The sequence below is a fragment of the Neophocaena asiaeorientalis genome, unplaced genomic scaffold, assembly GCF_003031525.2.
Source record: "Neophocaena asiaeorientalis asiaeorientalis breed wild unplaced genomic scaffold, Neophocaena_asiaeorientalis_V1.1 scaffold141, whole genome shotgun sequence".
In the NCBI taxonomy this organism is placed as follows: Eukaryota; Metazoa; Chordata; class Mammalia; order Artiodactyla; family Phocoenidae; genus Neophocaena; species Neophocaena asiaeorientalis.
The window spans coordinates 2,439,444-2,466,053 of NW_020174267.1; the positions used below are offsets into that span (position 1 = coordinate 2,439,444).

Consider the following 26,610-nt stretch of genomic DNA (forward strand, 5'->3'; position numbering starts at 1 on the left):
CTCAAGCTGTAGACGTGGGGTCGCGGTCACAGGCGGTTAGGGGCAGGGGTGTGAGTGCAGAGCAGGAGGCGGGGATGGGGGGGCTGCGGCTGCTGGCGGTGGCCTTCACTTGCTGCTGGTGGCCACCCGGCAGCCAGGGTAAGACGCTGCGAGGCAGCTTCAGCAGCGCCGCGGCCCGAGACGCTCAGGGCCAGAGCATCGGGCACTTCGAATTCCACGGTAGGTGTGGGGGCGGGGAGAGGGATGAAGGCTCGTGGGCCCATCCCGCGGCCCCTCGCTCCCCGCCTCGCGTGGGGAGCCGGGAGCCGGCGGCGGCAAGGCTGGGGACTTCACCCAGCTCACCTGCGCTTACCGCGTGGCCGGCAGCCTCCCCCATCGTAGCTTCCCGGAATCGTGGGATGCGTTTATGGCCAGCCCCTGTGTTGCTGCTCCCCAGATCCTTGTACCGCCCCCGGTTAGTGGCTGTATTCTGCACCTAAATGACCGTTTCCCCAATCCTCCCCGTCCTAACGAATGTGCTGATGACTCTCTTGCTGCCAGTTTCGAGATCCTTCGCTTAAAGAAGCATCCTTTGCTCGCTCCGTTCTCAGCCTGATTGTATACACTAAGGCACCGTAATTCGTGAAGTCCCAGAACTTAGATTTCCTGGGTTTTGTTCTTTTTGTCTTAAGATCAGTTTGCTAAAACCTCCTTGCAGCAGAGAGGTTTTGGAATCACCGACCCCTCCCCCAAAAGCACCTGATAATCTAGTTGTCACAATTGCTGGGACAGTTTGGTTACCTCCCTACGAAAGGAGTAGCTTTACTGTGGACCACGAGGGCTAGAATTAACTTTACAGAAATGTGTGCAAGTGTATCCTGGAAGCTTCATAATTTGTATCCTCTGTGGCCCTTCTGAAATGAGATTGCATTCGATTCTTCCCTTCTGGTCTCCCTCAAAAATCCATAATTCTTCAATGAATGAATCTGCATTCCTTCTAATTTTTGCCTTATTTATTTGCACTCTCAAAATTTTAATGTTTTTCTTGGTATATACTACTTAATTTGACTACTACTATATCTCAAATAATTATTTGCTTTGATGAGGTTAGGATCCTTGATTCATAGAGTCTTTAGCATTAAAAGATGCAAGATCACAATACTGTCCTAGAGAGGATTCTTAGAAGAAGATAATAAAAACAGGAAGCTAATTGGTTGGGAAAGAAATTGAAAGTATTGAATTACAGAATTGTTGATGTGAAGGGAAGGGAAACTTTATTATTTTTAATCTGAAGTTTTAAAAATAACAGAAAAGGAGATGCAATCCATTTAACAAAATCTATTGTGGAGTAGACCTTGGGTGAATGAAGAAGAAACTCGAGGGTTTTATTATTTTTTTAGGTAACATTTTCAGTTACTTAATCAACTGGCTGTAACTATACTTTGACTATTGACAGTGATGGTAATGTCACTACAATAAATGGTACAGTCTGGACGCTTCCAGAAAATCTGGCATGTATGGGAGCTGTGACGCGGCTTGTTACTCGTGACTCCCAGACAGGTTTAGACAACCCTGATATTTCATGGTGATTACCTGATAAACATAGAGGAGAAACATGTAGTAAATCCAGATTTCTCAGGTAAGATTGAGGAATAGAGTGTTCCAAGTATATTAACATACACACTTTCTATCTTTTGTGTGTGTGTATTTTACTATTACCAATTTTCAGTGAATTCGAATTCAGGAAAATAATAATACTAAGACCACATAGTACTGAAATATGAACTCTAATTCAGAATGTGATTTAAGATGTTAATAGGGCCTTAGAGTCACTTTTAAGGCTGTTGATAATTTATAACGTAATTAGTTTATATCAGAGACTTAGACAGTTTTTGATACATACTATAACTTTAAATTTATTTAAAATGTTTAGTCAAAGTGATAATAGTAAAAACAACAGAAACAGGAGAATAAAAAGATCTTCAGATGAACAAACAGCTCTGTTTCCCTTCTCCTTACCCAGAGTCCCTTTCCCTAGAGGCAACTACTTTTTGCTGTTTCTCTCCTGGGCCTTAAATGTAGTTGCTGTGAGCAACAAGGCTCATTCTATAGTTGTCTTACAACGTATATCGTTCTGAAAATTCCTTTGTAAAAGTCACAGATGTCAAATTTTGTATCAGGTCTACCCTAAAACTCATTTATTTAACCTTTCTTGCTATAAGATGTTTTTGTTTTTTATGTTAAAAAATAATTAAATATTAACATACATATTATGTTTAAAAAACAAAAGAAACTTTGGCAGGAAATTTCTATGGATAGTTTATAGGCAAGTGTTAAAGATGTAGAGTGGTTGTAAAATGAGGCAAAATTCTATCACAGTGAATGTCTACATACAGAAGTGGCTGTTTATTCAGTGAAAAACCATGCGTTATCAGCTGAAGTATAAGGAAACACCACACATTGTTTTGAATAATTAATGTGAATAATCTCTTGACTTGCATCTGAATGGGATGGTCATTCTAATGTGACCTACCTAGCTAAAATGAGATTTAAGAAAAACTGTGCTCTTTTAATTCCCATTTTGATACCTAGAGGTATTGAATTGTCCTACCGTCTCAGTTCCATATAAGACCAAACTAGTTGATAATTTTTGTTCTAATGTCCAGGTGACCATGCTCTTCTCTGTGTCAGAATCAATGACATAGCAGTAGCCATTGGAAAGGAAGCTAAACTCTACCTGTTCCAAGCCCAGGAATGGCTAAAGCTGCAGGAAAGCGGTCACGGTTATAGTTGTAGCGAAAAATTATCCAAAGCTCAGTTGACATGTGAGTATATCCTTTTTTCTTTGATCGTTATGTATATTTTTTTTTTCCTTAACGTCGGGAGTATAGTATTTACATATCTAGATGTTTCGTGGCACAGCACATATCACACTCTGTTGAGTACATTTTAAGCTAAAGTTTAAGGAAACTAATCTTTTCCTTGATCAAAAGATAGAATGCCTTTTCCCCATCTTATTCAAAATATTTGAAAAAATATCCAGATAATGTATAAAGGTGTACGTTCCTACATTCAGACTTCTCACAGGTCACATGATTCATACCAATATGGCAGATACATTTTGACCAAGTGGCAGTATGGAGTGAATGATAACATTTGTTGAATGCTTATTATCTGGTAGCACTGAGCTAAACACTAAGCTTGCATTATCTCAGTTAATTGTATAATTTAGCCCAAGTGATGCTGTTTTGCAACATGTTATTGGGACTCAGGACCAAGTCATATGGTGACACAATGTGTCATTTTAGAATATAGCAGCCCCACATCATTTGTAAACCTCTAGGTTTGCCTCTGGAGAGGCTCTACTTTTATTATTCTAGTTGCCTGAATTCTTGAGCTGTTCCGTTCTCATCAACGCTGTCCCATGCATTAGGGTGTTTGCCATCCAGAGTGAGTGCAGATCTTTTTAATATAGAAATGAAGAGCATATGCCATGCTACCCATTTTACCCCTTGGAACTTAACTGGTTGTTAATTAGGAATATGAGACATCCATGAGAAAAAAATAGGAATTATCCCTCTCCCCTTTCCCCCCTGTATTTCCCCTACCATGTTCTGCATAATGATGAGTCTCTGACTCTTCTTTCAGTCTAGTCAGTAAAGCACTGCCATTTCTAAACATCCAGTCTTCTTAGTCTTAGCAGCTGTCTGGTTCCCTCATAACCTGAATAGGGATAAGAGTACAAGTCCCCAGTCATTGCCACCCATTGTGGGGATCTTTTGTCTAGGTTTGTGAGATGACATTGACAGTATGCTGAAGAAGGCTGAATGACTGGATTCAGATATCAAAGAGACAGTTACATAAAGTTATTTACCTCAACTCTGAATTTTAGAACTTATCTGGGAAATTCATACAAATGCTCATTATCAATTCTCTTTTCCTTTCTACACCAATTTAATCATCTAGGTGTTCCACATATGTATAAAATGTTCTAGCCTTCTGTTCCCAGTTATCCCCTTCTTGTTTCGTAAGTTACCTCTCAGTATCTCTTGAATTCATCTACTTTTCTTCATCTCTAACCCCACCATGTTATTCTAGGCTGCCGTAATCTCTCGCCTGTACTATTGCAGTAGCTCCTACCTGGCCACTGCAGCTATGCTGGTCCCCCTCTGGAATCAGAGTGATTTTTCTGAATGACAGGTTTGATCATGTCACATTGGCATCCTCACCATGCCCTTCAGTGCTTCAGTGGGTTCCTACGGCTCTGGGACAAAGGCGGCCCTCCTTAATCTGATCAGCAGAGCCGTCCGAGTCTGGCTGTTGCTTACCCCCGACCCCAGCTTCATCTCACAGCACTGCCCCGTTGGGCCTCATTTTATTTGTAGTGCAGGTGTTCTTTCAGTGCCACCCTGGGCCTTTGCACAGGCTTTTCCTCCGCTTTTTCTTCCTTCCCCTCTTTGGCTCGTCCATCCACTAAGTTAACACTTGAGTTTTTAGAGCCTGTTGTTCTCCTCCACAGCATTTATTTTAGTTACAAGTTTACATTTTATTTGTTATAAAATCAATCAGTGAGAGCAGCAGGCTCTTTTGGTCTATTCATTCATTCATTCATTCATTCACAGCACTTCCAGTACTATGCTAGGCACTAGTGATACATCAAGGAACCAAAATACTGACACTCTCACAGTCCTTAAGGCTGCTGAGGGTATAAATAAGTTCACTGTGAATAAATGTGAAACTGCTATTGGATAAGGACTATGAATGTTAGTTACATGGTACTATGAGTGAGAATTTATGATACACTAGTGCTCAGTTAAGCATTGACTAAGTATTTGTAGGATGAATTGTCATGGAACTTAGTGATTGAGGGGTTTTTGGTTAGTAGGTCATTTGCTTTGTACTTCGCACCTCAAAGTCTTTTTCTTTCTCTATTAAAAACTTATCAGGGACTTCCCTGGTGGTCCAGTGGTAAAGAATCCACCTTCCAATGCAGGGGACGTGGGTTCGATCCCTGGTCAGGGAACTAAGATCCCACATGCTGCGGGGCAACTAAGCCCGCACGCCACAACTACCGAGCCCGAGCGCCTCAACTAGAGGCTCGCGTGCCTCAACTACAGAGCCCACGTGCTCTTGAGGCTGCGCACCACAACTAGAGAAGGAAAACCCACAGGCCACACCTAGATCGAAGCCTGCACACAGCAACTAAAGATCCCACATGTGTCAAGGAAGATCCCAAGTGCCGCAACTAAGACCCGGCGCAGCCAAATAAAGTGAAGTTAAATGAAATAGTAACTTATCAGACAGTTGAAAGCTTTGAGCTATAGGAGTCGATTTGTTTTCTTATATTACATGATCAGTATTATACCATATACTATATACACTTGCAAAAGCATAATTTTTTTTATCAGTCAAATACCTTCAGTCACAGAACTTACGTATATAGAGAGACTTGCTACATTGCAACGACAGCTAAACTTGAGAATCACTGCTAGTAACTTGTAATAAGATCTTGTTATCTTTGAGCTGCACTTCACCTATCTGTATAACAAGGAAGTTGGACTCGTTTTCTCTAAGCTTCCTAAAAGTCCTAAAATGCTGTGATTCTAATTATGACTCTTTAGGTGGAGTTGGATATGTAGAGAGCTATAATTTATAAAACCTCTTGCTGTCGTTTCTTTTTCTGTTTTCCCTTCCTCTTCCCTACTCTTAAGTGCAAGGGTGTTCTTTGGAATTGTTGGAACGGAAGATCTCAGAAAACTGGAATTTTTGAGGAATGAAGATTTTTTGTTAAATTTGGAGGTCTGAAATAAATTGAGTACTAATGACATATATATCACTTTCTACATATGTAATCAGTTCTTTTTCCCTTAACAAAAGCCAAGTCTTAACAAAATCTGTATTCTCCAACTTTTATATATTATTTTCATATTTATAGTATATTGTTATTTAGAAGCTTTGATGCATTGAAACAAAAAGCATATCCTTAAATTCATGACAGTGTAGTAGTATCACGTATTTGAAAATAATTCCTTATAGAAATAATTCTCATTTCCTGACCATTAATGAGACTTTTAAGAATTAATAGCCTTCCACCTACTTGGTGATGAGCCCATTAACTATGCCTAACTCCTATGTAAAACCTTATTGCTGCTGTAAACTATGAAAAGATTAGTAGATTTGAAAAATCTCAGTGTTGAATGTTGCTTGTGATTATACATTCTCCCAAATCAATGTTTGAGAAATTATTTTTCAGTCTTACTTTTTGCTTTTTTCTCTTTCAGTAATTCATAAAACATCAGATTTTTTTAAACGATAAAAACTATTTTGTAGGTTTTTAAAGCAAACAAAGAAGATATTTAAATGCACAGAAAATGATGAGTTTATATGCAAAAAAATTTGCTGTCAAATTATAAGAATTAAATGTAACTTTGTATATAAAACATTTTCAGTATTATTTTTTTACATCATATGCATATATTTCCTCTTGTACATTTGGTATATTGTATAAATCGCTTAAAGGTGTAGTATTTTATTATTCTGGGTAACTTTGTTAACAGTATTCATTTCCTCTGTAATATTATTGGGCGATTAGCCTTTCAACACCATTCTCTGCAATTCAAGTTTTGTTAATATTTGAGGTACTCATTACATCAGCATACAATAAGCGTGCTGTGCTGTAGCGTTTTGTTTCAAAAACAATGAACATGCAGCTTTGTCAAGAGGCTTATTTCCTAGGCGCACTGAAAAAGGCAGCAAGACAAAAACTGAGGCCAATATCCCTTTATGAAGCACACTTCTGTTTTTATCTGATGTAGATCTACCTAATTTAAAATGAAACATCAAAAAGTATACTGGTGAAAATGTAATGGTTAAATTTTTATATTGTTTTATCTAAGAGAAAAAGTGCAAGTGATAAAACCTCAACACAGCAAAGCCTTTATATAATGAAGTCCAGATTACAGAATTTCGAGCTGCACATTTCAAAAGCCTTATTTCTGAGCTGCTATTGATCATATATTGAATTCTTATTAAAGGTCATCAATTTAACAGAAACTAGAGAAACTAGAGTCTTTGCTACTTTTTTCTAGAAGCGGTGCAGTAAGAAAAACAGTATAAATGTCAGCTAAGTTAAGCTATCCAAAAAAACGATGTTGTGGTATTCTTAAAATCATCTTGTCCAGTTTAACTACTATTAATGAAATTCCCAAATGTAAAGTTTAAGTCCTCAAAATTTGAATTATGCCAAGATAAATCTGTATCTCATTTATAAAGACAACGTATAAATAATATTTCTCCAGCCTTTTATTAGGAAAATTTTCAATTATACATACAAGTTGAAAGCATAGTACAACCAATATCTGTATATCCTTGGCTTAGATTTAATAATTTTATCAATATTTTGTTACATTTGCTTTATGTTTGTATGTGTGTGATTTTTGTTTTTAACTGAAATGAAAGTAAGCTGTGGGTGCCTTGAGCAGTTCACCGTATTTCAGCATACATCTTAAAAGAGTAAGGACATTCTTCTCCATAACCATTACCATTACCATAACAATACCATTACTGCATCTAAGAAAATGAATAATTTCATAGTAACCTCTAAAATCTCTTCCATATACAAATTTCCACAGTTATCTCAAGAAATGTATTTTATTTATTAAAAACTTTCATTTTTTCAGTTGAGGAAAAGATCAAGACTGACTGGCATGCAGTGGGGGCAATCTAGACTTGGGAATTGCACCCAACATAATCATATATTTTAAGAATACTCTACTTTATAGAGAATCAGACTCTCCACACAGGACTTTCGTATACTGTCTCATTTGCTCCTCACAAGAACTGTGAGTCAGATAGGGCAAGTATCTTAAGTTTACTACAGAAGAAAGAAATTTAGAGAGGTTAAGTAATGAATATGATTCGTAAGACTTGCTTCTGTAACTCTTCCATTGTCTTTATTACACATAGTGTTTGAGACGCCACTTTCATACAACATTCAGGGTAGTAGTGAGTTTCTCTTAGGTCAGAATCATAGTTTTAGATCGAGAAGGGATCTTAGACATCATTTAGTGTTTCTCAACGGGGGTGCTACTGGCATTTTGGGCAGAACGGGTCTTTGTCACGTAAGCTTGGATTGTATGAGGTTTAGCACAGCCCCGCTTCAAGTATCTTGAAGTTGAGAACAATTGCTGTGACAACAGAACTGTCCCTACACATTTTCAAATGCCCTGCAGAGGAGTAGCATTACCCTCGATTGAGAACCACTTATTGGTATAATCACCATATTTTAAAGAAAGGAAAAGGACAATTAACCTTTATTAAGCAACTACTATATGACAGATACCATGTTAAGTGACTCATATAACTTAGTCCTTGCATCAGCTCTTTGCTGTATTACCTTCATTTTACAGATGAAGAAAGTGAGTGTCATTGCTTATGTAACTTGCCCAAAGTCATATAGAAGGTAAGTATTGGAGCCAGGATGCAAGCACAGGTCTGTGTGAGGCCAACATTCATGAGTTCCCACCCCAGCCCAACACACTATATAGATGTGACCCAGTATAACAACTCATATTCCTGTAACTTCTATTTTTCGACTTTTAGTACCTTTTTAAAGACTAACCAATCAGGAAGAGATTTTGGGAAATCTTTTGAAGGTGTTTGTCAGTCATGGTTTTTAGATATAATAATTTCCAAAGTTGAATGCTCCATTTTAAATTTAACTCAAGTAATTTTCGGAAATGTTACTGTGATGGCTACACAGCACTGTGCATATACTTAATACAGAACTGTACACTTAAAAATGGTTAAAATGGTAACTTTTTATTGTGTACATTTTACCACCACAACAAAAAAATTTTTAGTATTGCTAACTCACTTGAAAACTTTGAAAATACTTAAAATTGAAATTCAGAGTTTCAGTGAAACTATTCTAGTCATTTGTGGTATCTCATAGAACTTTTATAGTGATTCCTTTGGTTGGTTAAAATACATTATTTTTACCTGCTTTATGACTTACAGAACTTATTCCAATACTACATCAGGGCTTGGACTACTGAGACAATAAGAACTAAACAAAAGAATTCTCATTTCAAATTGATTGTGTGACTAAAACAATGAATACATTTGAGAATTTTGCTTTGAAAGTGCTATTTTTTTTCTCTTTAAAGTAGCCATGAATCAGACTGAACATAATCTGACAGTGTCTCAGATTCCATATCCACAAATGTGGCACGTGTTCTATGCAGACAAGTATACGTGCAAAGAGGACAATGAGAATTCTCAGGGGGAAGATATCCCATTTGAAATGATGTTACTAAACCCGGATGCTGAAGGGAATCCATTTGATCATTTCAGTGCTGGAGAATCTGGTAAGAATATGTATTTAAAACAAGTATCTTCATGTTGTGTTTTTAGAATACTGAAAATTAAAAACAACTTGTGTCCAACAGTAGACAAATGGTTAAATAAATCTTATAGAATTGTAACAGCTGTACTATTAAGTTTTAAAGCAGAACTGGAAATTTTGTATTGTATGGTTTCAAGTGTGTTAAAAAATGCGGAGAATAAACAGAAGTACAAGAATAGTAACAGATTGTTTCCATATTTTGGGTGGTAGAATTATGGATAATTTTCAGTTTCTACATTCTAAATCTTTTTGTTTTTATGATAAGCTAGCTTTATTTTTATAAACAGAAAAATGTTAAGAAACTGAGCAGTCTAAATTAGTAACCCAATGATTAAGTGAGATAGAAACTCCACTACTTTGTATAGCTGTCCTTTACTAGGTTGTTTGAACATATTTAGGGGTTGCCTTTATTGGAGATTGCAACCATTTTTGAAATGATCAAAATTGATAAAACTTTCCAAAATTAAATCTACTCCCATAAAATATTTCATCAAAATTTTAGGTTGACAAAATTTTATGTTCTGCCCTACTGAAGTGAATTCCTAGCCCAAACAGAAATGAATGACTTCTTGTGATTAATGGCGGACATGCTATAAAATATTATGGATTTGTAAATTAACATGTCAGAATGAAAACTAAAATCTCTAGGCCATCTGTCAAAGAAAAGGGTTAGGTGTTTACCTCTTCATGAGTTCATTACCCACTTGGAAGAGTCAGTCTGCTTAGAGAAAAGTTCAATCCCATTGCATTACATTTGCCATCAAGGTGAGTGGGTGGAGGTAGGCCAGGAGTTGAGGCCACATTAGACTAAACCAGTTGTTAAGCTCAAAGTGTAAATTGCCACAGCTAGAAAAGCAACTCAAGGAGCTTGTGTTATAAACAATAAGTCACAAGTAACTTAATGTATGAAGAAAGAAACTTTTTAAAAAATATCCTTTAGTTTGAGAAAATACTTACATAGTGACAGAATAGGGTCCTAAACATTTAAAAATAATTCATTCTAAAAGTCTTTACTGTGAAGGAAATGACATAATTGTTTTTGATTGCAAATGAATGTAAAGGTTAAATTTCACTTGATACTATTTTGGATCAATGTAGATCATTACTGAAAGTTAATTTTGTCCTACCATTTCTTTTATCTTAGTAAGAAATATTGACATTTATTTTACATAGTTTGGAAAGGCATTGATGAAACCCAGGTCTAGTGATAGCATTGGATGGGTGGTTGGATTAACTTGCTTTTAAGGTTTCTTTTAACCATAAGGCTTTATTATTTCATATGACACTTATCTCTAGGACTGGTCAGGCTTCAGCAGGAAGTAATGCTCTTCTGTAGTCACTGTACATGCAAACCCTACTGCCTCTAGTGGAGTCCACATCTGGTAGCCCTTCCCCCTCCTGCCTTCAGGCAGGAGGGTGGAGGCTCCAGGTTGTTTTATTTATTGTATGGATCCATGAGACTTGCTGGATCCTGATACTCTTTTTCTTGCCTCCTTATCTAGGCTCTCATTTCTGGACTCTTTCCTCATTCCCAGTTTGATATCTGAACTTTGACCATAGGCCATAAAGCAATGACATGTGTGCCCTGTGTGGTGCTTGGACTACTGAATGTCAGTCATCCTTACCCTGGCTCATCCTGAACCTTGCCCATATCTTCTAGTGTTTTTTTCAACACCCTGAATTATGGCTAGCTTTTTCTTTAGGGCTCCCACTAACCATTCAGACTCAGTTCTTAGTCCTGACTCCTTTTGACCTGTCTTCTCCTGTGACTGATTTTGATTTGATACTTATAGTATGTCTAAAATCTGTCTTTCTTATACTAGAATGGGGAGAGTTACTTTGGTCATGTCACCAAGAGTATTTAAATGAGGGAAAAAATTTCACTATAACATGGATTTTCATTAAGCATGGGATTCTGTGCAAGGCTAATCTGTAGGGATTGATTATTAAAAAGTGCCATAAGTACTCAAAAGTATTCATTGCTAGATGTCTGGCATAATTTCCAAGGATCACATCATTTTATTATTTAAATGCCTTAAAATATGATTAATTCTACATTGAAGTCTAAATCGGTGGTTCTCAACCTGTCACTGTGTATGCATATGGAGAGCTTTGGAAAAAATACAGATGTCCACCCCCAGAGACTGAGAGATAGAGTTGGTTTTGGAGTGGAAGCCAGGCCCTTGTAGTTGGTCAAAGCTCTGAAGTTGATTCTAATGTGCAGAGCCACTTAGCTAAAAGTCCATATTCCACATTGTTTTGGTAATGTGTTGGTTTCAACGTAGAGCCTTAAGAGGGATTCTTCCTATTCTGTAGCCTCAGGTATAGAATTTGTTTCCAGGGAATAATTCCCAGTTAGTTCATTTTAGAAACTTTTCCTCATTTGACTAATTTTCTGCCCTAAGTAGAGAAAATTGATTTGCTATGCTTTTTACTGAGAATTGACTGCTAAAGCATGTATCTTAGAGGTTTGAATTAGAATAACCTGGTGCAGAAAGCTACAATTAATGTTACATGCTACTCTGGTTAAATCTTACAGTTTGTTTTCTTTCAAACCAACTATGTATTTTATATCTACGAGACTTTAGTTAGTCCTGTATTTTACAGACTTAGGTTTTTTTGTTTTGGTGGGTTTTTTTGAATGTAGACTAAGGCAAGTTTGATGCTACTGGACAGAATACTACATAGGAATATCATGCTTCAAGGTAGAATAAAATAAAGCTACCTCCTAAAAAATTAGAATCCTTGTTAACTGTATTTGTGATTGGTAGAGACCAAAAGAAGAAGTACTCAGAATCCTGAGAATTAAAGCATTATTGTCTGAAGTAGACTGGTTTTCATTGGAATGGTATTACAGGCTCTGTCACACCTGCCATCTCACTGTTCTGAAGATTCCAGATATGTTTATTATTTTCTCTTGTTCCCTTTTCTCCTCCGTTGTCCTGAAAGATAATGGGTTGGATCTTAACCTTTGGCTCTGTAACTTAAAGTAACAGAAAACTCTAATGCAAGTGGTATAGACAATAAGGAAATTAATTCTCTTACATAACAATAATTTCTGAGGCTTCTTCAGGGTAGTTTATTTAACACTATCCTACCCTGCTATCCTCTGACTGTCAGCTCCCTCATATTCAAAGTTAACTGCAGCAGTCTGGGCCGTACATCTAGGCAGTTGCAAAATTCAGTGTCTCTTTTTTAAGAGCAAGGAAACCTTTCCCAGAAGCTCCCTTATTTCATTGGCCAGAACTCGACACGTGACCTTGTTGTCTAACATCATAAGAGAAATGTAAGTGAAGGTATCAGAAAGGTGATAAGGGTAAACCAACATGTCGAAGTAAAGGGTTAGGTTTACCTCTTTGGGAAAGGGGAATATTGGAATTTCTCTAATTGGTTTAGACTAATCAGGATTTATCTTGAGACCCTTGAGGGTGGGATGGACATTGGGGTTCTGAGACAGCAAGCAGCACAGGTAGGCGAGAGTGTTCCAGGGGCTGCCCCATGACCCATTGACTCTCTCCTTTTCTTAATCTATTTTCTCCCATCTCCCATCATTTAGCCGGAACTGAATTTTTTTAAAGCTGTCCTGGAAGTTTTCTTCCTACTGAATTTTGCCAGTGCTTCCAGTTAAGTTTGCCATAAAATCTGCTCATTCCCTTATAACATAAGTGTTTTTCACCTATTGCATGCTCATTTAAGAGTGTTTTTCTTCTTTTGTGTATAGGTAAGTTTTAATATCTAGTATCCACCTGGTTTTTTTTGTGTTTTTTGGTTTTTTTTTGCGATACGCAGGCCTCTCACTGCTGTGGCCTCTCCCGTCGTGGAGCAAGGCTCTGGACGCGCAGGCTCAGCGGCCATGGCTCACGGGCCCAGCCGCTCCATGGCATGTGGGATCTTCCCAGACCAGGGCGTGAACCCGTGTCCCCTGCATTGGCAGGCGGACTCTCAACCACTGCACCACCAGGGAAGCCCTCCACCTGTTTTAAAATTAGATTTTAATTTCAAGGTGAACGTAGATTACTTTCCTGTGAAGGATGGTGGCAGAACAAAAGTAAAAGTTGATTGAAGAAAAAAAAAAAAACAGACTTTTTTCCCTAGAGGTGGTTTATTTAAAAGAACACTTGAGTGCAGACCCAGAGTTTTATCTTTAAAGTATCAGGGTCAAGGGAATAATTTATGCAAAATGCAATGAGCAAAGCGTAGGACAAATGTCCTAGTTCAAGTTATTTAATATATTATCTCAATGAAATAAGCTTTTGGTTACCGTGTTAGCTTTTTATGTAAGATACATTTAATCTTGAATAATCCTAAAACATTTTTTGCTAGTGACATGTGTCTTATTTTCAAAAGTCTCTTCCTCCTATATTATTCTGGTTCTCAATAAATAGTCTGGGATTTTCTTTTCATGGTGCATTTCTAAGCTAATAGAGTCTGAAACCTTATCTTGTAATGAATATTTTGTAAGGTATTATAAATAAATAAAAATTTAAATAGAATGCCATATTTAATTCTTTATACTAAGAAGAAAAGGTAAAAACAGATTTAGAACACAGGATAGCAGACTTTTACTGACACACAGTTATAATATGTTTAGCTTATTTTCTGCCTTGTTCCATTACTATAACAATCCCAGGTTTACTGTCCCATTATTTCTAAAGCTAGAATACGTCTCTATATCAGGAATTTTAAAAGAAAATATGCCCATTCTGTTATTTGATATTCTCTTCCTGAAGTCAACATACTTTCTCAGCTAGACTAGAGAAGTGGACCATCAACATTTATGTACGTAGAGCAAGAGAGACACCCAGTGGCTGAAATACTTCTTTCTCTCTCTCTCTCTTTTTCTCGTAACAACGCCAAAAACATGATTGAGATTGAACTGTTTATTGAGTATTTTTCCTACTGTTTGCATCTTCTGGATTACTTTTCTAAAATTATTTTCCATACAGTGTAAATATTCCCTTCTCTGCCTGTTGTTTGGAGTTTATCCCACATGGGAAGCCAGAGCAGTTTCAGGGGTCACAGTTGGAATGGAAGTGAGTACAGTTTAGACGTTTATCCACAGATTCAATGGAGACAGCTATAGCCACTGTCACGATATCCAGTGTTATTTAGATAGAATATAAAAGCCCTAATATTAGGGACTAGGTTTAGATGTAACCAAGTAAATGTAAGCCATTAAATTCAAAGCTGGCCCCTGGTTCGTTATAATATTTTCTGAAATTTCCGAAAAATGAAGACACAGTCAAAAGATTCCAGGTAACACAGAAAAAGGGGTGTTTATCTTGAGGATGTGTGAAGACTACTGAAAAGCTGCTGGTAGAAACTGGAGGCTGCTTAATGACTGGGACCATTTTTTTTTTTTTTGGGACCATTTTTAATATAAAATCTGCACATTCCTATGCTCTGTTCTTGTCTCTACCAACCAGCTCCCTCTGCTCATTCAGAATTTCTGCTTGCCCAGAATTTTGATTTCATCATGGCCTGGTTTGACTCCTTTGGCCTTATCCGTCATCAACTCTTTTCAACTCCGGTTTCTCTTGCCTCATCCTTTCTATGTTTTGTGGCTTGATGTCCCAAGAGAACATGACTGGCTTCGTATCTTTGAGAACCAAGTGATGCTGCTGGCCAGTGACTAGTCTTTGGATTGGTAGCCACTTGGTCAGGTGTTTCAGTTTCAGTCACCTGTGGAGTGGAGTCCCATGGTCTCCATAGGTTTTCCTCTTTGACAGAGCTGAATGCCATTTACTTCAGAAGGAGGCCTGATCGTGACAGGTATTTTGATGCTTTGTCCAAATGGGAATTTAAGGTTATGATACATTCCAGAGCTTGGTTCTTAGGCTTTAGCTGTATCAGAATCACTGAAGGACTTATTAAAACCAGAATGCTGGGTCCCACTCCCAGAATCTCTGATTCAGTAGATATGGGTTGAGTCCCAAGAATCTGCCTTTCTAACTACTTCCCTACTGATGGTGCTGCTGGCACAGGGCTCACACTTTGAGAATCATTGTCAGGGTATATAAAACTCTTATTGACTGACTAAATCTATTTTTAAACGTCTTATAAAAGAAATCCACTTTGGGGGGTAAAAAAGCATATCTAACTGAATGCTGAAATCATTGTTTTAATTTACTGTTTCGACCAAAACTATGATCTTGTTGTTAGTCTTTGGGCTTATTCCCTGACCAATATGATTTCTTATAGATTGACTTCAGTTTAATCTGTGTTCTTATAGTTAAGACTGTATCCTAAAGTAGAAAATTATTTGTTTCAACAGTCTTCCTTTTTTTTCTTTTACAAAAGTAAATGCTGTGACTTCAGTTAAGAAACAACACTATAAAACCCAACACTATAATTGGCTTGTTCCTTTCTTCTCTTCACAGGGTTACATGAGTTCTTTTTCCTCCTAGTCCTAGTGTACTTCGTGATTGCTTGCATTTATGCACAGTCATTGTGGCAGGCTATTAAGAAAGGAGGACCCATGCACGTGGTTTTAAAGGTTCTGACAACTGCATTGCTGTTACAAGCTGGTTCAGCTTTCGCTAATTACATTCATTTCTCCAGGTAACTCAAAACCATTAAAACTGTGTTCATCGTTACGTCTAATTAATCCTAATTAGTCCACCAAAATTATGCTTGCTTTGATTATGAATGCTTTTTTTCACATTTGTAATTGATGCTAATATTCTCCTCTTCAATTCTTCAGTTACTCCAAAGATGGAATAGGGGTACCTTTTATGGGAAGTTTGGCAGAATGTGAGTATCTTACTGAGCATTTTTTTAAAACATAAACTTGCTGTCTGCTTCTTGTATGTTTTCCTTTTTTGTCATAATACAGTTTCTTTATCCAAGGTTGGTCAGATTCAGCTCAACTGGAAACAAGATTATACATTTAGTTTCCACATATCCTGTTTAGTTTCTTCTTAGTCATAGGTAATGTGTAGAGCTCTTCATTGTCTTTAGAGCATATTTATATGCATTCTCTCGTTTTTTTTTTCATGTGGACCATTTTTTTTTTTTTCATGTGGACCAGTTTTAAAGTCGTTATTGAATTTGTCACGATATTGCTTCTGTTTTATGTTTTGGTTTTTTGGCTGCAAAACATGCGGGATCCTAGCTCCCCGACCAGGGATCAAACCCGCACCCCCTGCATTGGAAGGCCAAGTCTTAATCACTGGACCACCAGGAGATTCCCACATTCTCTCATTTTATCCTCAGTAAAAACTCAGTGGAGTAGATATGCTTATCCCTATTTTGCAGATAAAGAATCTGGGCTCAGTGACAGGAAGTACATTCCCAAATGTCAGTCAGCTAGTGAATGGTAGAGCCAAGATTTAGACCCAAATTTTCTGACCACAAAGCTAAAGTTTTTTTTCCCCTTTTTCACCCCTTTTGTGACTCTTTTGTCTCTATTTCTAACCCAGAGCCATAGAGTATACCTATAATTGAGCTGACCTCTCAGCTTTGTTCTTTAATTTATAAGAGGAACTTTTGTGAAGTAGTTTTTCAATTAAATATGATGGTGAAAAACTAAAAGTTCCTATAATCATGACTTTTTAAAGGGAACTTTAGAGGGACATCAGGTCATATGCCATTCTCAATCCTGAAAAACAAGTTAAGATTTGCTCTAAAAAAGCAGATTCTGAATGTGAAGACATTCTAGGATTTACTTTCCTTATATTTCCATATTTCTCTTCTAGTCTCCTCACTCTTTAATAGGGTGTCTTATGGTAATCTCTATAATCATCTCAGGACCCACTTATCCTGATCTTGCTGCCTATTTTAAGATTCTAAAACTTCTAGAACCTTTTCTTTTCCTTGTGAAGAGGATGGATACTGTTTACCTCTTGGGCATGAACAAGAGTTGCTTCTCCTTTTTTGACATTACTAGAACCCTGGTTTCAACCCCTGTTTTCTCTTAGATGACTCAGGATGTTTAAGAGAATCCTAGAGTTTTAAAGCCGGACAGAGCATAGAAATAATTTAGCTTATGCATTTTAGATGAAGAAATTGTGGTCCAAAGAGGCAAAGCACACAGAGGCCCATCAGTAGCAAAGCTGTTACTAAAATCAAGGACTTTTGAAGTTTTGTGAGTGTCTACTGTATTCAAAACAGTGTTTTAGGCTGTCTGGCATCTTCATGGTAAGTTAAAAGCAAAAGTCTTTTTAAAAAAACTGCAATAAATCAATGTTGATCATTTTTGGTAGTTCTGACAACAGGTTTGGTTAATGAAGATTTTTAATCAAATTCCACAGAATGGGGTTTTTGTGTCATCTGTGTATTTTATCTACATTAGTTATTTTTCAAGAACAGATAAGCAGTGTCTACCTACCCTCACAGTTATGGTATTATATCAATATGTGCATTACTTAGTGTGTAAAGAAATGAGCCAGAAAATCAGTGTTCCCTCCTCCCCAGTATTTGTTTTTGCTAATTAGCAACTTATGTAGGGATATTCCTTTGTCTAACTTCTTTAAATAACTGAATATGTATTTGTGAAATGTTTAATAAAAATAATTAGCATCACAGTCATTTAAAATCTATGGTGTAAGAAAATTGTTGCTTGTTCTGAAAGGCCATGACACTTTATATCATTAAAGTGTAGTGAGAGTTCAGTATTAGAATTCGCTATTACAAGTATATAAGCATAAATGTAAAGTATCCGGTTTTAATTTGGGTGGCAGAGCTGGAGAAAAATATGGCAAAATAAAGCTGAAAAGGTCTATTATTAATAAGTTTTTGGCTTGTAACTTTTAATATAAGTTTGATACTACAGCTAGTTTTATCTGTTTCTCTAAGAATATCTTTATATAAAAGAAATAAAAGTCATAGACATCAAAGTTATAAATGGCAATTTGAAGAAAGTTTTATTTTGTTGAATTGTGATCACATGTTTATTCCAAAATCCACATCAAAATACACTCTGATGAAAAAGTAATAATTTTTTTAAAAATCAGTAAATAGAACTTCTAAAATGAATACACATGGCAGTTGAAGTATTATTGCTTGTTATTTTCTCGTCGCACTGAACTGGGTGCAGGCGGTTTCGTTGCGTCTTTTCTACCGCAGCCAGCTTCCCCTGCAGTGTAAGCGATGGCCACCGGGTGGCACATCACACTAATGCATGGAGCGCTTCATTCGTCTTCAGGACTCTTGACACTAGGGCCAACATAATTGGATGTTACAGCAGCTCTGCGTTTTATTGTCATGCTATTTCTTATTAATAGGTTTAGAAAATACTCTTCATATTATAGGTCAGCCACCAAAAAAAATTAACAACCCAGAAGTATTCTCCACATTGCAGAAGTTATATTTAAAATTTGTTTCTTTTCATAAGGAGTGAGTTATAGATTGTAATTAGAAAAACTAAGAAGAATAAGAAACACAAAGAGATTTAAAGTTGGCCTTAATAAAGATATGATATGGACACATATATATTTTTAAAAATAGGAGTATTGCCATTGTTTAACTATTTTCAGAAAGTTTACAAATTTAATGGCAAAATTTTAATTCTTAAGAATTATTATACATGAATATCTCTTACTGAATTTCATCAGTTTCTTTTTTAAAATGCCTGTCTTTTGTGGTTAATAAAATAATTATATTCTCAATGCAAAAAGGATAAAATTTGGGAATTCCATGGTGGTTCAGTGGTTAGGACTCCATGCTTTTACTGCTGAGGACGCAGGTTCAATCCCTGGTCGGGGAACTAAGATCCCGCAAGCTGCGCAGTGTGACCAAAAAAAAAAGGATAAAATTCTTTGTATTGTGAAAACTCAGTTGACTTTGCTTTTCATTTCCCATTAGTTTTTGACATCGCTTCCCAAATTCAAATGTTATACTTACTTCTGAGTCTATGCATGGGTTGGACAATAGTCAGAATGAAGAAGTCTCAGAGCAGACCTCTCCAGTGGGATTCTACTCCTGCATCCACTGGCATTGCTATATTCATTGTCATAACACAGGTTAGTAGTGATACTAAATGTTTCTGCTTTGCAATATTGAGAAATGCAAATTTGAACATATCTCATGTCAAGAAACCTGGGACCCATGAGGAATTTGTGTCATTTTAAACTATGAATTTAAAGAGTGATAGATCATATATGAAGTAAGTGAGAAAGAGAAAGACAAATACCATATGATGTCAGTTATATGTAGAATCTAAAATATGACACAAATGAATTTATCTACAAAACAGAAACAGACTCTCAGACATAGAAAACAAATTTATGGTTACCAAAGGGGAAAGAGGGAGAGGGAGGGATAAATTAGGAGTTTGGGATTAGCAGATGCTCACTACTATATATAAAATAGATAAACAGGGTCCTACTGTACAGCACAGGGAACTATACTCAATATCCTGTAATAAACCACAATGGAAAAGAATCTGAAAAAGAATATGTATGTATGTGTGTAACTGAATTACTTTATTGTACATCAGAAACTAACACAACATTGTAAATCACCTATACTTCAATTTTTAAAAAATGGGAAAAAAAAGAGTGATAGATAAATAACCTGTTAATTTTCTGAGTGCTGATATATGTATATTGTAGAATTTCATTGTAATTTACCTGAATCTGAGCTTCCTATCAGATTATTTCAATGCAGTATATTTAATATTCAGTTAGATTCTCATTTCCTAATTAAGAGCTTTCTTTCATATTTTCTAACACTTAGTAAGTACTCAATATTAAATGAGTCAGTTAATGAATTTGAGGTTCATTCATTGGCCAGAATCTACTTTATACATGAAAGAATTCAAGTGAATATCAGATTAAAGGAAAAACAAAACGTAGAATAAAAAAGAATAGGATCTTGTTTTTGAAAACAAATGTAAAAACAAACGTGGTCTTTTAGAAGAGTCCTCTGTGCCTTTTTTTTGTTTTTCTCTATAGTGACCTATAGACATTATTCTAGGATCTCCATATGCCTATGTACAATGGACTTATAAAAATTAAGAAGAAAGATATAAACATAAAAATTTGTATTGAGTTTGTGACCATCAGCTATAGATGAAAATGAAATATACATCTGGGCTCTGTAAAGGAATCATAATCTAAGTTTTAATGCATTAAATAAATTGAAAAACTCACTAGCGAAGGGTAAGGCCTGTGCCCATCTACCTCTAGTACTTATTTTAGTACCTTAGGTGCTGAGTGAAGGTTTATTGAATTTACATGATTGATTTAGAAAGAGACCATATCACAGATATTGATACTTAAAAAGGAGATGATGCCAGGAAGGGAGGGCTAGTGAGAAAGAACTGAATTAGAGGTGATTAAAATAAGGGTGGGCTTCCCTGGTGGCGCAGTGGTTGAGAGTCTGCCTGCCAATGCGGGGGACACGGGTTCAGGCCCTGGTCTGGGAAGATCCCGCGTGCCACGGAGCGGCTGGGCCCGTGAGCTACAAATACTGAGCTCTGCGCGTCTGGAGCCTGTGCTCCGCAGCAAGAGAGGCCGCGACAGTGAGAGGCCCGCGCACCGCGATGAAGAGTGGCCCCCGCTTGCCACAACTAGAGAAGGCCCTCGCACAGAAACGAAGACCCAACACAGCCAAAAATAAATAAATGAATAAATAAATTTATAAAAAAAAAAAAAAAAAAATAAGGGTAAGTTCTGCCAACTTAATGTTTTTGATCCAGGATTTATGGAGAGTAGTGTTAATATCAAGTTAAATTCTCATTTCTCAATAACTGTTTTAAAAATTGAATTTTCATTATTTCATTGCAATTTAAATTCATTATCATAAACAAATACAAATTGAGTTATAACACTACCCTAGAGTTTATGTGAGCATTTGTGAAGAATGTTACTAGACACGGCCCTGACTCTCAACAGCAGCCAGACTAGGTGGACGAGACAGGCAACAAGAGATCACGTAAATGTGTACAGTGTATTCCACAGGTCCTGCATTAGCATACATATGTGCAAATATGGGAGTATGAACATGTAAGAATGTGAATCATGGGAAATAGTAGTTTGTGGGGGTGTTTTGCTTTATTGGGGTATAATTGAAAAATAGAAATTGTATAGATTTAAGGTATACAGCTTGATGTTTTGATATATTTATACATTATGAAATGTTCACCACAATCAAGCCAGTTAACATATCCATTACCTCACATAGCAGGAAATGATAGTTCTATAATAGCACTTCTTTGTTGTAAAGAGTTACGTTTAGAAATTCAAGTTAAGGAATCAGACGGATATAATTTGGCGTAGAGGAATGAATTTCTGTAATAAAGATCTAATTTTTGTTTCAAGAAGGAAATTTATGTGTGCAAGATGAGAAAAGAGTTCACCTAGCAAGAATGGTAGCTGGAGTAAAATTAGGGTGGAAGATTTGAGAATGAGGAAAGGAAGTGGTTGCTGGTAAACCCCATAAAGCCTAAAATTGGATTTAATAATGGAGTTTCGACCTAAATTCTTTGGAAGCCACTGAAGACCCAGTTCTGAAGGCTGGGTTGGCAAATGAAGGGAGCACAGAGGGCTCCTGACATGTGTGATGGTGAAAATTATCATAATTGAAGTGATTGCTGTTTGGTAAAGGTGGAGGGAATGTGGGCACTGATTTCTACTGAATAGCAGTAAACAGAACAGCTTAATGAAGAACTTGCGATCTTTACACTGGGATAGTAACAATATGGTAAAAAAGGTGAACAGACAAATAAGGATAAGTAACTGTGCCCTGGTTGCTATGTTGGACATTGAAGGGAAGTTACTGTGGGAAAAGAATGAGGTCTGAAATCAACAATTCTGACTTGTTAATTTCTGGATTACAAAGGATACTGAGATATTTGAAAGTTTATCCTGAGATAATGGGCTTGAATGCAGAACGGTTTGATTCCTAATAAGGTGTTGAAGTAAGAAAGAGATTTAGAAGAAAGTTTTATGTTTATTCTCTTCATCTTTTCGACTTATTTTCATCATTAGAGCTGTCTTACTTGAATCCTTGTAACAGTAGCATTTTTTATCTCTTGCATGTGGTCTCATTTGATTATAATCCCTTTTCTCCAGCTGAGGGTATCAGTGAAGGAAAAACTGCTTGTGCTTTATTAATCAACACCTTATATAGTCTGATAAATCTTAGAGCCTCTTAGGAATGTTTATATACTGGTTAAGGGGATATAGAAAAGAGTTGAAAAAAGTACCTTATTGTAAGTAGACATGACTTTTTTCTCTAAATATTGTTTTTTACAGAGTATTTTGCTACTTTGGGAACAGTTTGAAGATACCAGTCCTCACAGCCACCATTCACACCACAACTTAGCAGGGATCCTTCTAATTGTTTTAAGAATTTGCCTAGCGTTGTCATTAGGCTGTGGACTCTACCAGATCATCACAGTGGAAAGAAGTACACTCAAGAGGGAGTTCTATATCACTTTTGCCAAAGTATGGGTTTGGTTAGAAAATGACTTCTTCACATTATCAACTTCATTTTGCTTTACTTGGGAAGTTAAGGAGCAACCATATGCTAATATTTAGTAAGGTTTTATTACGTGCCAGGTACTCTATGTGCTTCAAATCATTTAATCTTCACAACTTATGAGATATAGATGATATTATCCCCATTTTGCAGAACTCATGAAACAGTAGTTTCCATGTAATCTTTGGCAGATCCGTTTTGCCTGTATTATAATTTCTTTATCAATAGGGATTTTACATTTTTTCTGTAGTATCAGAATTTTTTTAATAAAAAAATTAGGATACGGTTTGCATGTCTCAAAAAACAGTCACTAATGGACTATGAACTGTTACTCCCAGAATTATGCCTTGTTTTATAACAAACTATGAAGAGCTGTCCTTCAGCATAAGCAGAGGGAGCCAGGAGGCTGAGTACATACTATGTTTCAGCCATTTCATGTGATCCATATGAGATCACGTTTACTTCATTCCCCCTTGTTGTGTCCTTCTTATGCTAGTGAGATCTAAAGGCAAATGGATTTTTTTTCTGTACCCATTTAATAAAGGAAAAGATCAGGAGACAGGTTGAGTCAGTAACGTTATAGAAGCCTCCCTTCCTAGAAAGTTACATTTTTTTGGTCAGATTGAGAGAATCCGTAACCCATCATCTTGGCAACTCAAAGCATCATTCTGATAAGCTGTTTGGTCAGCCCACCCTAGCTGACAGTCTCAGTAGAACGAGGCTGAGACGGAGGAGGGCCAAATTCCTTGTTTATTCCAGACGGAGGGCCAAATCCCTTCTTTATTCCAGATGTGGAGCATTTTAAAGCTGCTGCTGCAGCCCTAGGAACCCATGTCAGGCCTCTGAGTACCAAACAGGCAAGGATATGCCATTTCACTTTGGAATTCTTCCCAGAGACAGTAGTGCTTATTGTTTCAAAAGTTAGTATATACTTCAGGTATTTAAAAACTAAATTTCTTCTTTTCTTCTATGTTTAAAACAGTACAAAAATTTTTCTTAAACTTTAATTTTTATATGTTTTAATATAACTATTTGAATAGGTTCAAACATCCAAAAGTATTTAAAAAGCAGCAAACGTGTTTCTTCTCTCCCATCTATGCAGTTATCACCTCCTCGTATAATCACTGCTATTAATTCCTGATTTATTTTTTAGAGAATTTAAAATATATTACTATATACACTAATATGTATAAATGGATAACTAATAAGAACCTGCTGTATAAAAAAATAAATAAAATTCAAAAAATATATATATATATTTCCCTTCACCTTTATACAAATAGTAGCATTGTGAACACATTTTTCTATATCTTGTTTTTTTTTCTTATAACCTCAATATACCAAGCATTTCAACAGCTACTAGTATTAACTTATTATTTTATTTCAAATTTAATTTTGGAAAAGGATAAGTTGCCATGTTCTAGGAAAAATAGAACATATATATTTGAAAAGTATAGTGTTCAAAAGTTTCCCATTCCTACTCGCCTAATTCTGTGTCTTTTGTACTAAATCTCAAACAGGTAACCGCTGCTAATCAGGTCTTTGTGTATTCTTACAGAATTTCTCTGTGTATCTATATGCAAATATGAATGTATATTCTTATTTGTTTTTTATAGAAATATTCACATTTGTACCTTGTTTTTCTCAGATTTGTTACTTATATATCAAAACCTCAAAATATATGTATGAGGAAGATGTAAGATTTTAAATACTCCAAAAACACCCATTTGATTAGAAACAGAATATCATTGTCACAACAGTAGCAAATATATTTCCACATTTTATTGCAAGTTCTACTGTACAGGCCAATTGAGATCAATCAAGACCTCCTAAATATGCTAGTAATGTTATTTATCTGGTACATTCTGAAAACAAAGCATAGCTGCGCTTACTTGACTTATCTTTCATTTGTTTCAGGGCTGTATCTTGTGGTTTTTGTGCCATCCAGGTCTTGCATGCATTTCTATCATTTTTAATGACTACCAAAGAGATAAGGTAAATAATATACATGATCAAAATAGTTTTTTGTAGTCTTTATTGGGAAATTATTAAAGTAGGAAAGGCCTGTTTATCCATTCAGTGGTTTCTTGGATTCTTTAAAATAAAACTTTGAAACAAAATCTTGAACCAGTGAGTATTTAAATTTAGTTTATAAGCAGAATGATGGAAAATAGCTTTTGTTATTCTTATTTTAGCCAATTTCATAATACTGTTTTATAAATTAAATTATAAAATTTATAACTCATCTTTGTAGTTAAGGAAAAAATGATTAAAATTTTTTGCTACATAATGTTAAAAATCAAGACAGCTTTCTAAAAGTCAGTCTAGTTGCTTTAACAGCCTGCAGACTGGAATGCCATGCTCAAGTATGCCACATTTTGCTTGTATTGATACCTACCTTCTTAGGTGAATTACTCCATCATTTCGAAGTGGAGTTCTGCCAGGAGCCCTTTATTGGTTGTATTGGTTGTATTGATACCTACCTTCTTAGGTGAATTACTCCATCATTTCGAAGTGGAGTTCTGCCAGGAGCCCTTTACAAGTCATGCAGTGTGCAGTTGAACACACAAATGTTTCTTGAACCTGAGGTATTTACAAAGGGCAAATAGATAGGAAGGCAGTCTACAAAAATAGAGAAGTGACTTGAGAATTTCGGAAAGGGCTTTTAGAGCACTCTCCAGGCTTCAGGTAGGGGCATGCTTTATTCCTATTACTAGATTAGCCAGGAGTCTGATTTTTCCTATTACTTTCTTTAGTGCATGCACCCTGAGAAGATGGTTTAGCAAATTATTCTTTTGTGTCTTATTTTGACATCTATAAACTAACTGTTAAAGGAATTTTACTTTGGAACAATTATAGTTGAACATTAGTCTCATTTTCCTATTGAAAATTTCTTTTACAAAATGTACCCACAGTAAAGATGGGACAGATACAGTTTTTTATTTATATATATTTATATAACGTATATATAAGTTTATATATGTATAAAGTATTTATAGGTCCATGATGAAATGAATATAATTTCTGTTTTTGCATGCAGTAAAGCATTCTCTTTCTTTTCTTTTCAGGTCATTACAGTAGGCGTTATCCTTTGCCAGTCTGTTTCCATGGTGATTCTCTACAGACTCTTTCTATCCCACAGTCTATACTGGGAAGTTTCTTCACTTTCCTCAGTAACACTGCCACTGACCATATCATCTGGACACAAAAGTCGGCCTCACTTCTGATACTTGATTTTCTTTAGAGGAAAAGTAAATTTATTTACCAGAGTGCAATAAGGATTCAAATACAGTGAATTTTCTTTTCATACTTTTGGTATGAAAAACTGAACAGAGAAAGCAGAGCATGTTATTTATACAACTGCATTTAAGCAGTACCAAACTGAAAAAAAGGTAATAAATGTTTTAAAATATACTTAATAAACTTTCAAGAAAGAGTGTTGTTATAAGGTCATTTATGCAATTTCCATATGGAAATAAAGATGAAAAGAATTATATGATATTTTGGTAAGAGATTCACCACTTACAATGCCTCATCTTATATCAATAATTAACTCAGGTTTGATAGTCTTATAAAAAGTAATCAGTTAAATGATTACTTGCTTATACATGTCTAAACCAAGTCCAGTTATGAAATCAGTGTAATACACTGGTTAAAAACTGCTTCTTTTTATGCATTTATGCATTTTGTATTGGAGTTAAAGAAATTGAAAATGAAGTTACTTCAGAAAATCAGTATAAAATATATTCATAGTTAAGTGAATAAGCTTTTGTTTATTTGTGGGTGGGGTTATTCTCCAT

The 26,610-nt window shown here is 36.0% G+C and overlaps 1 protein-coding gene across 4 annotated transcripts; it reads left to right on the forward strand.

Annotated features, from left to right (window-relative positions):
* On the forward strand, positions 1–26,246 carry GPR180 (G protein-coupled receptor 180). Of its 4 annotated transcripts, none has more exons than XM_024755260.1 (9): positions 1–219; positions 2,646–2,804; positions 9,147–9,347; positions 15,766–15,946; positions 16,089–16,138; positions 19,190–19,347; positions 22,585–22,776; positions 24,728–24,805; positions 25,879–26,246. In XM_024755260.1, the coding sequence occupies exons 1-9, from the start codon at positions 75–77 to the stop codon at positions 26,035–26,037; spliced, it is 1,323 nt and encodes a 440-aa protein (XP_024611028.1). In that variant the 5' UTR covers positions 1–74; the 3' UTR covers positions 26,038–26,246. The 4 variants fall into 4 exon arrangements, with proteins under 4 accessions (XP_024611028.1, XP_024611029.1, XP_024611030.1 ...); XM_024755261.1 differs by having other exon boundaries at positions 10–219; positions 9,150–9,347; XM_024755262.1 differs by lacking the exon at positions 22,585–22,776 and having other exon boundaries at positions 10–219.
* The last annotated feature ends 364 nt before the right edge of the window (positions 26,247–26,610 follow it).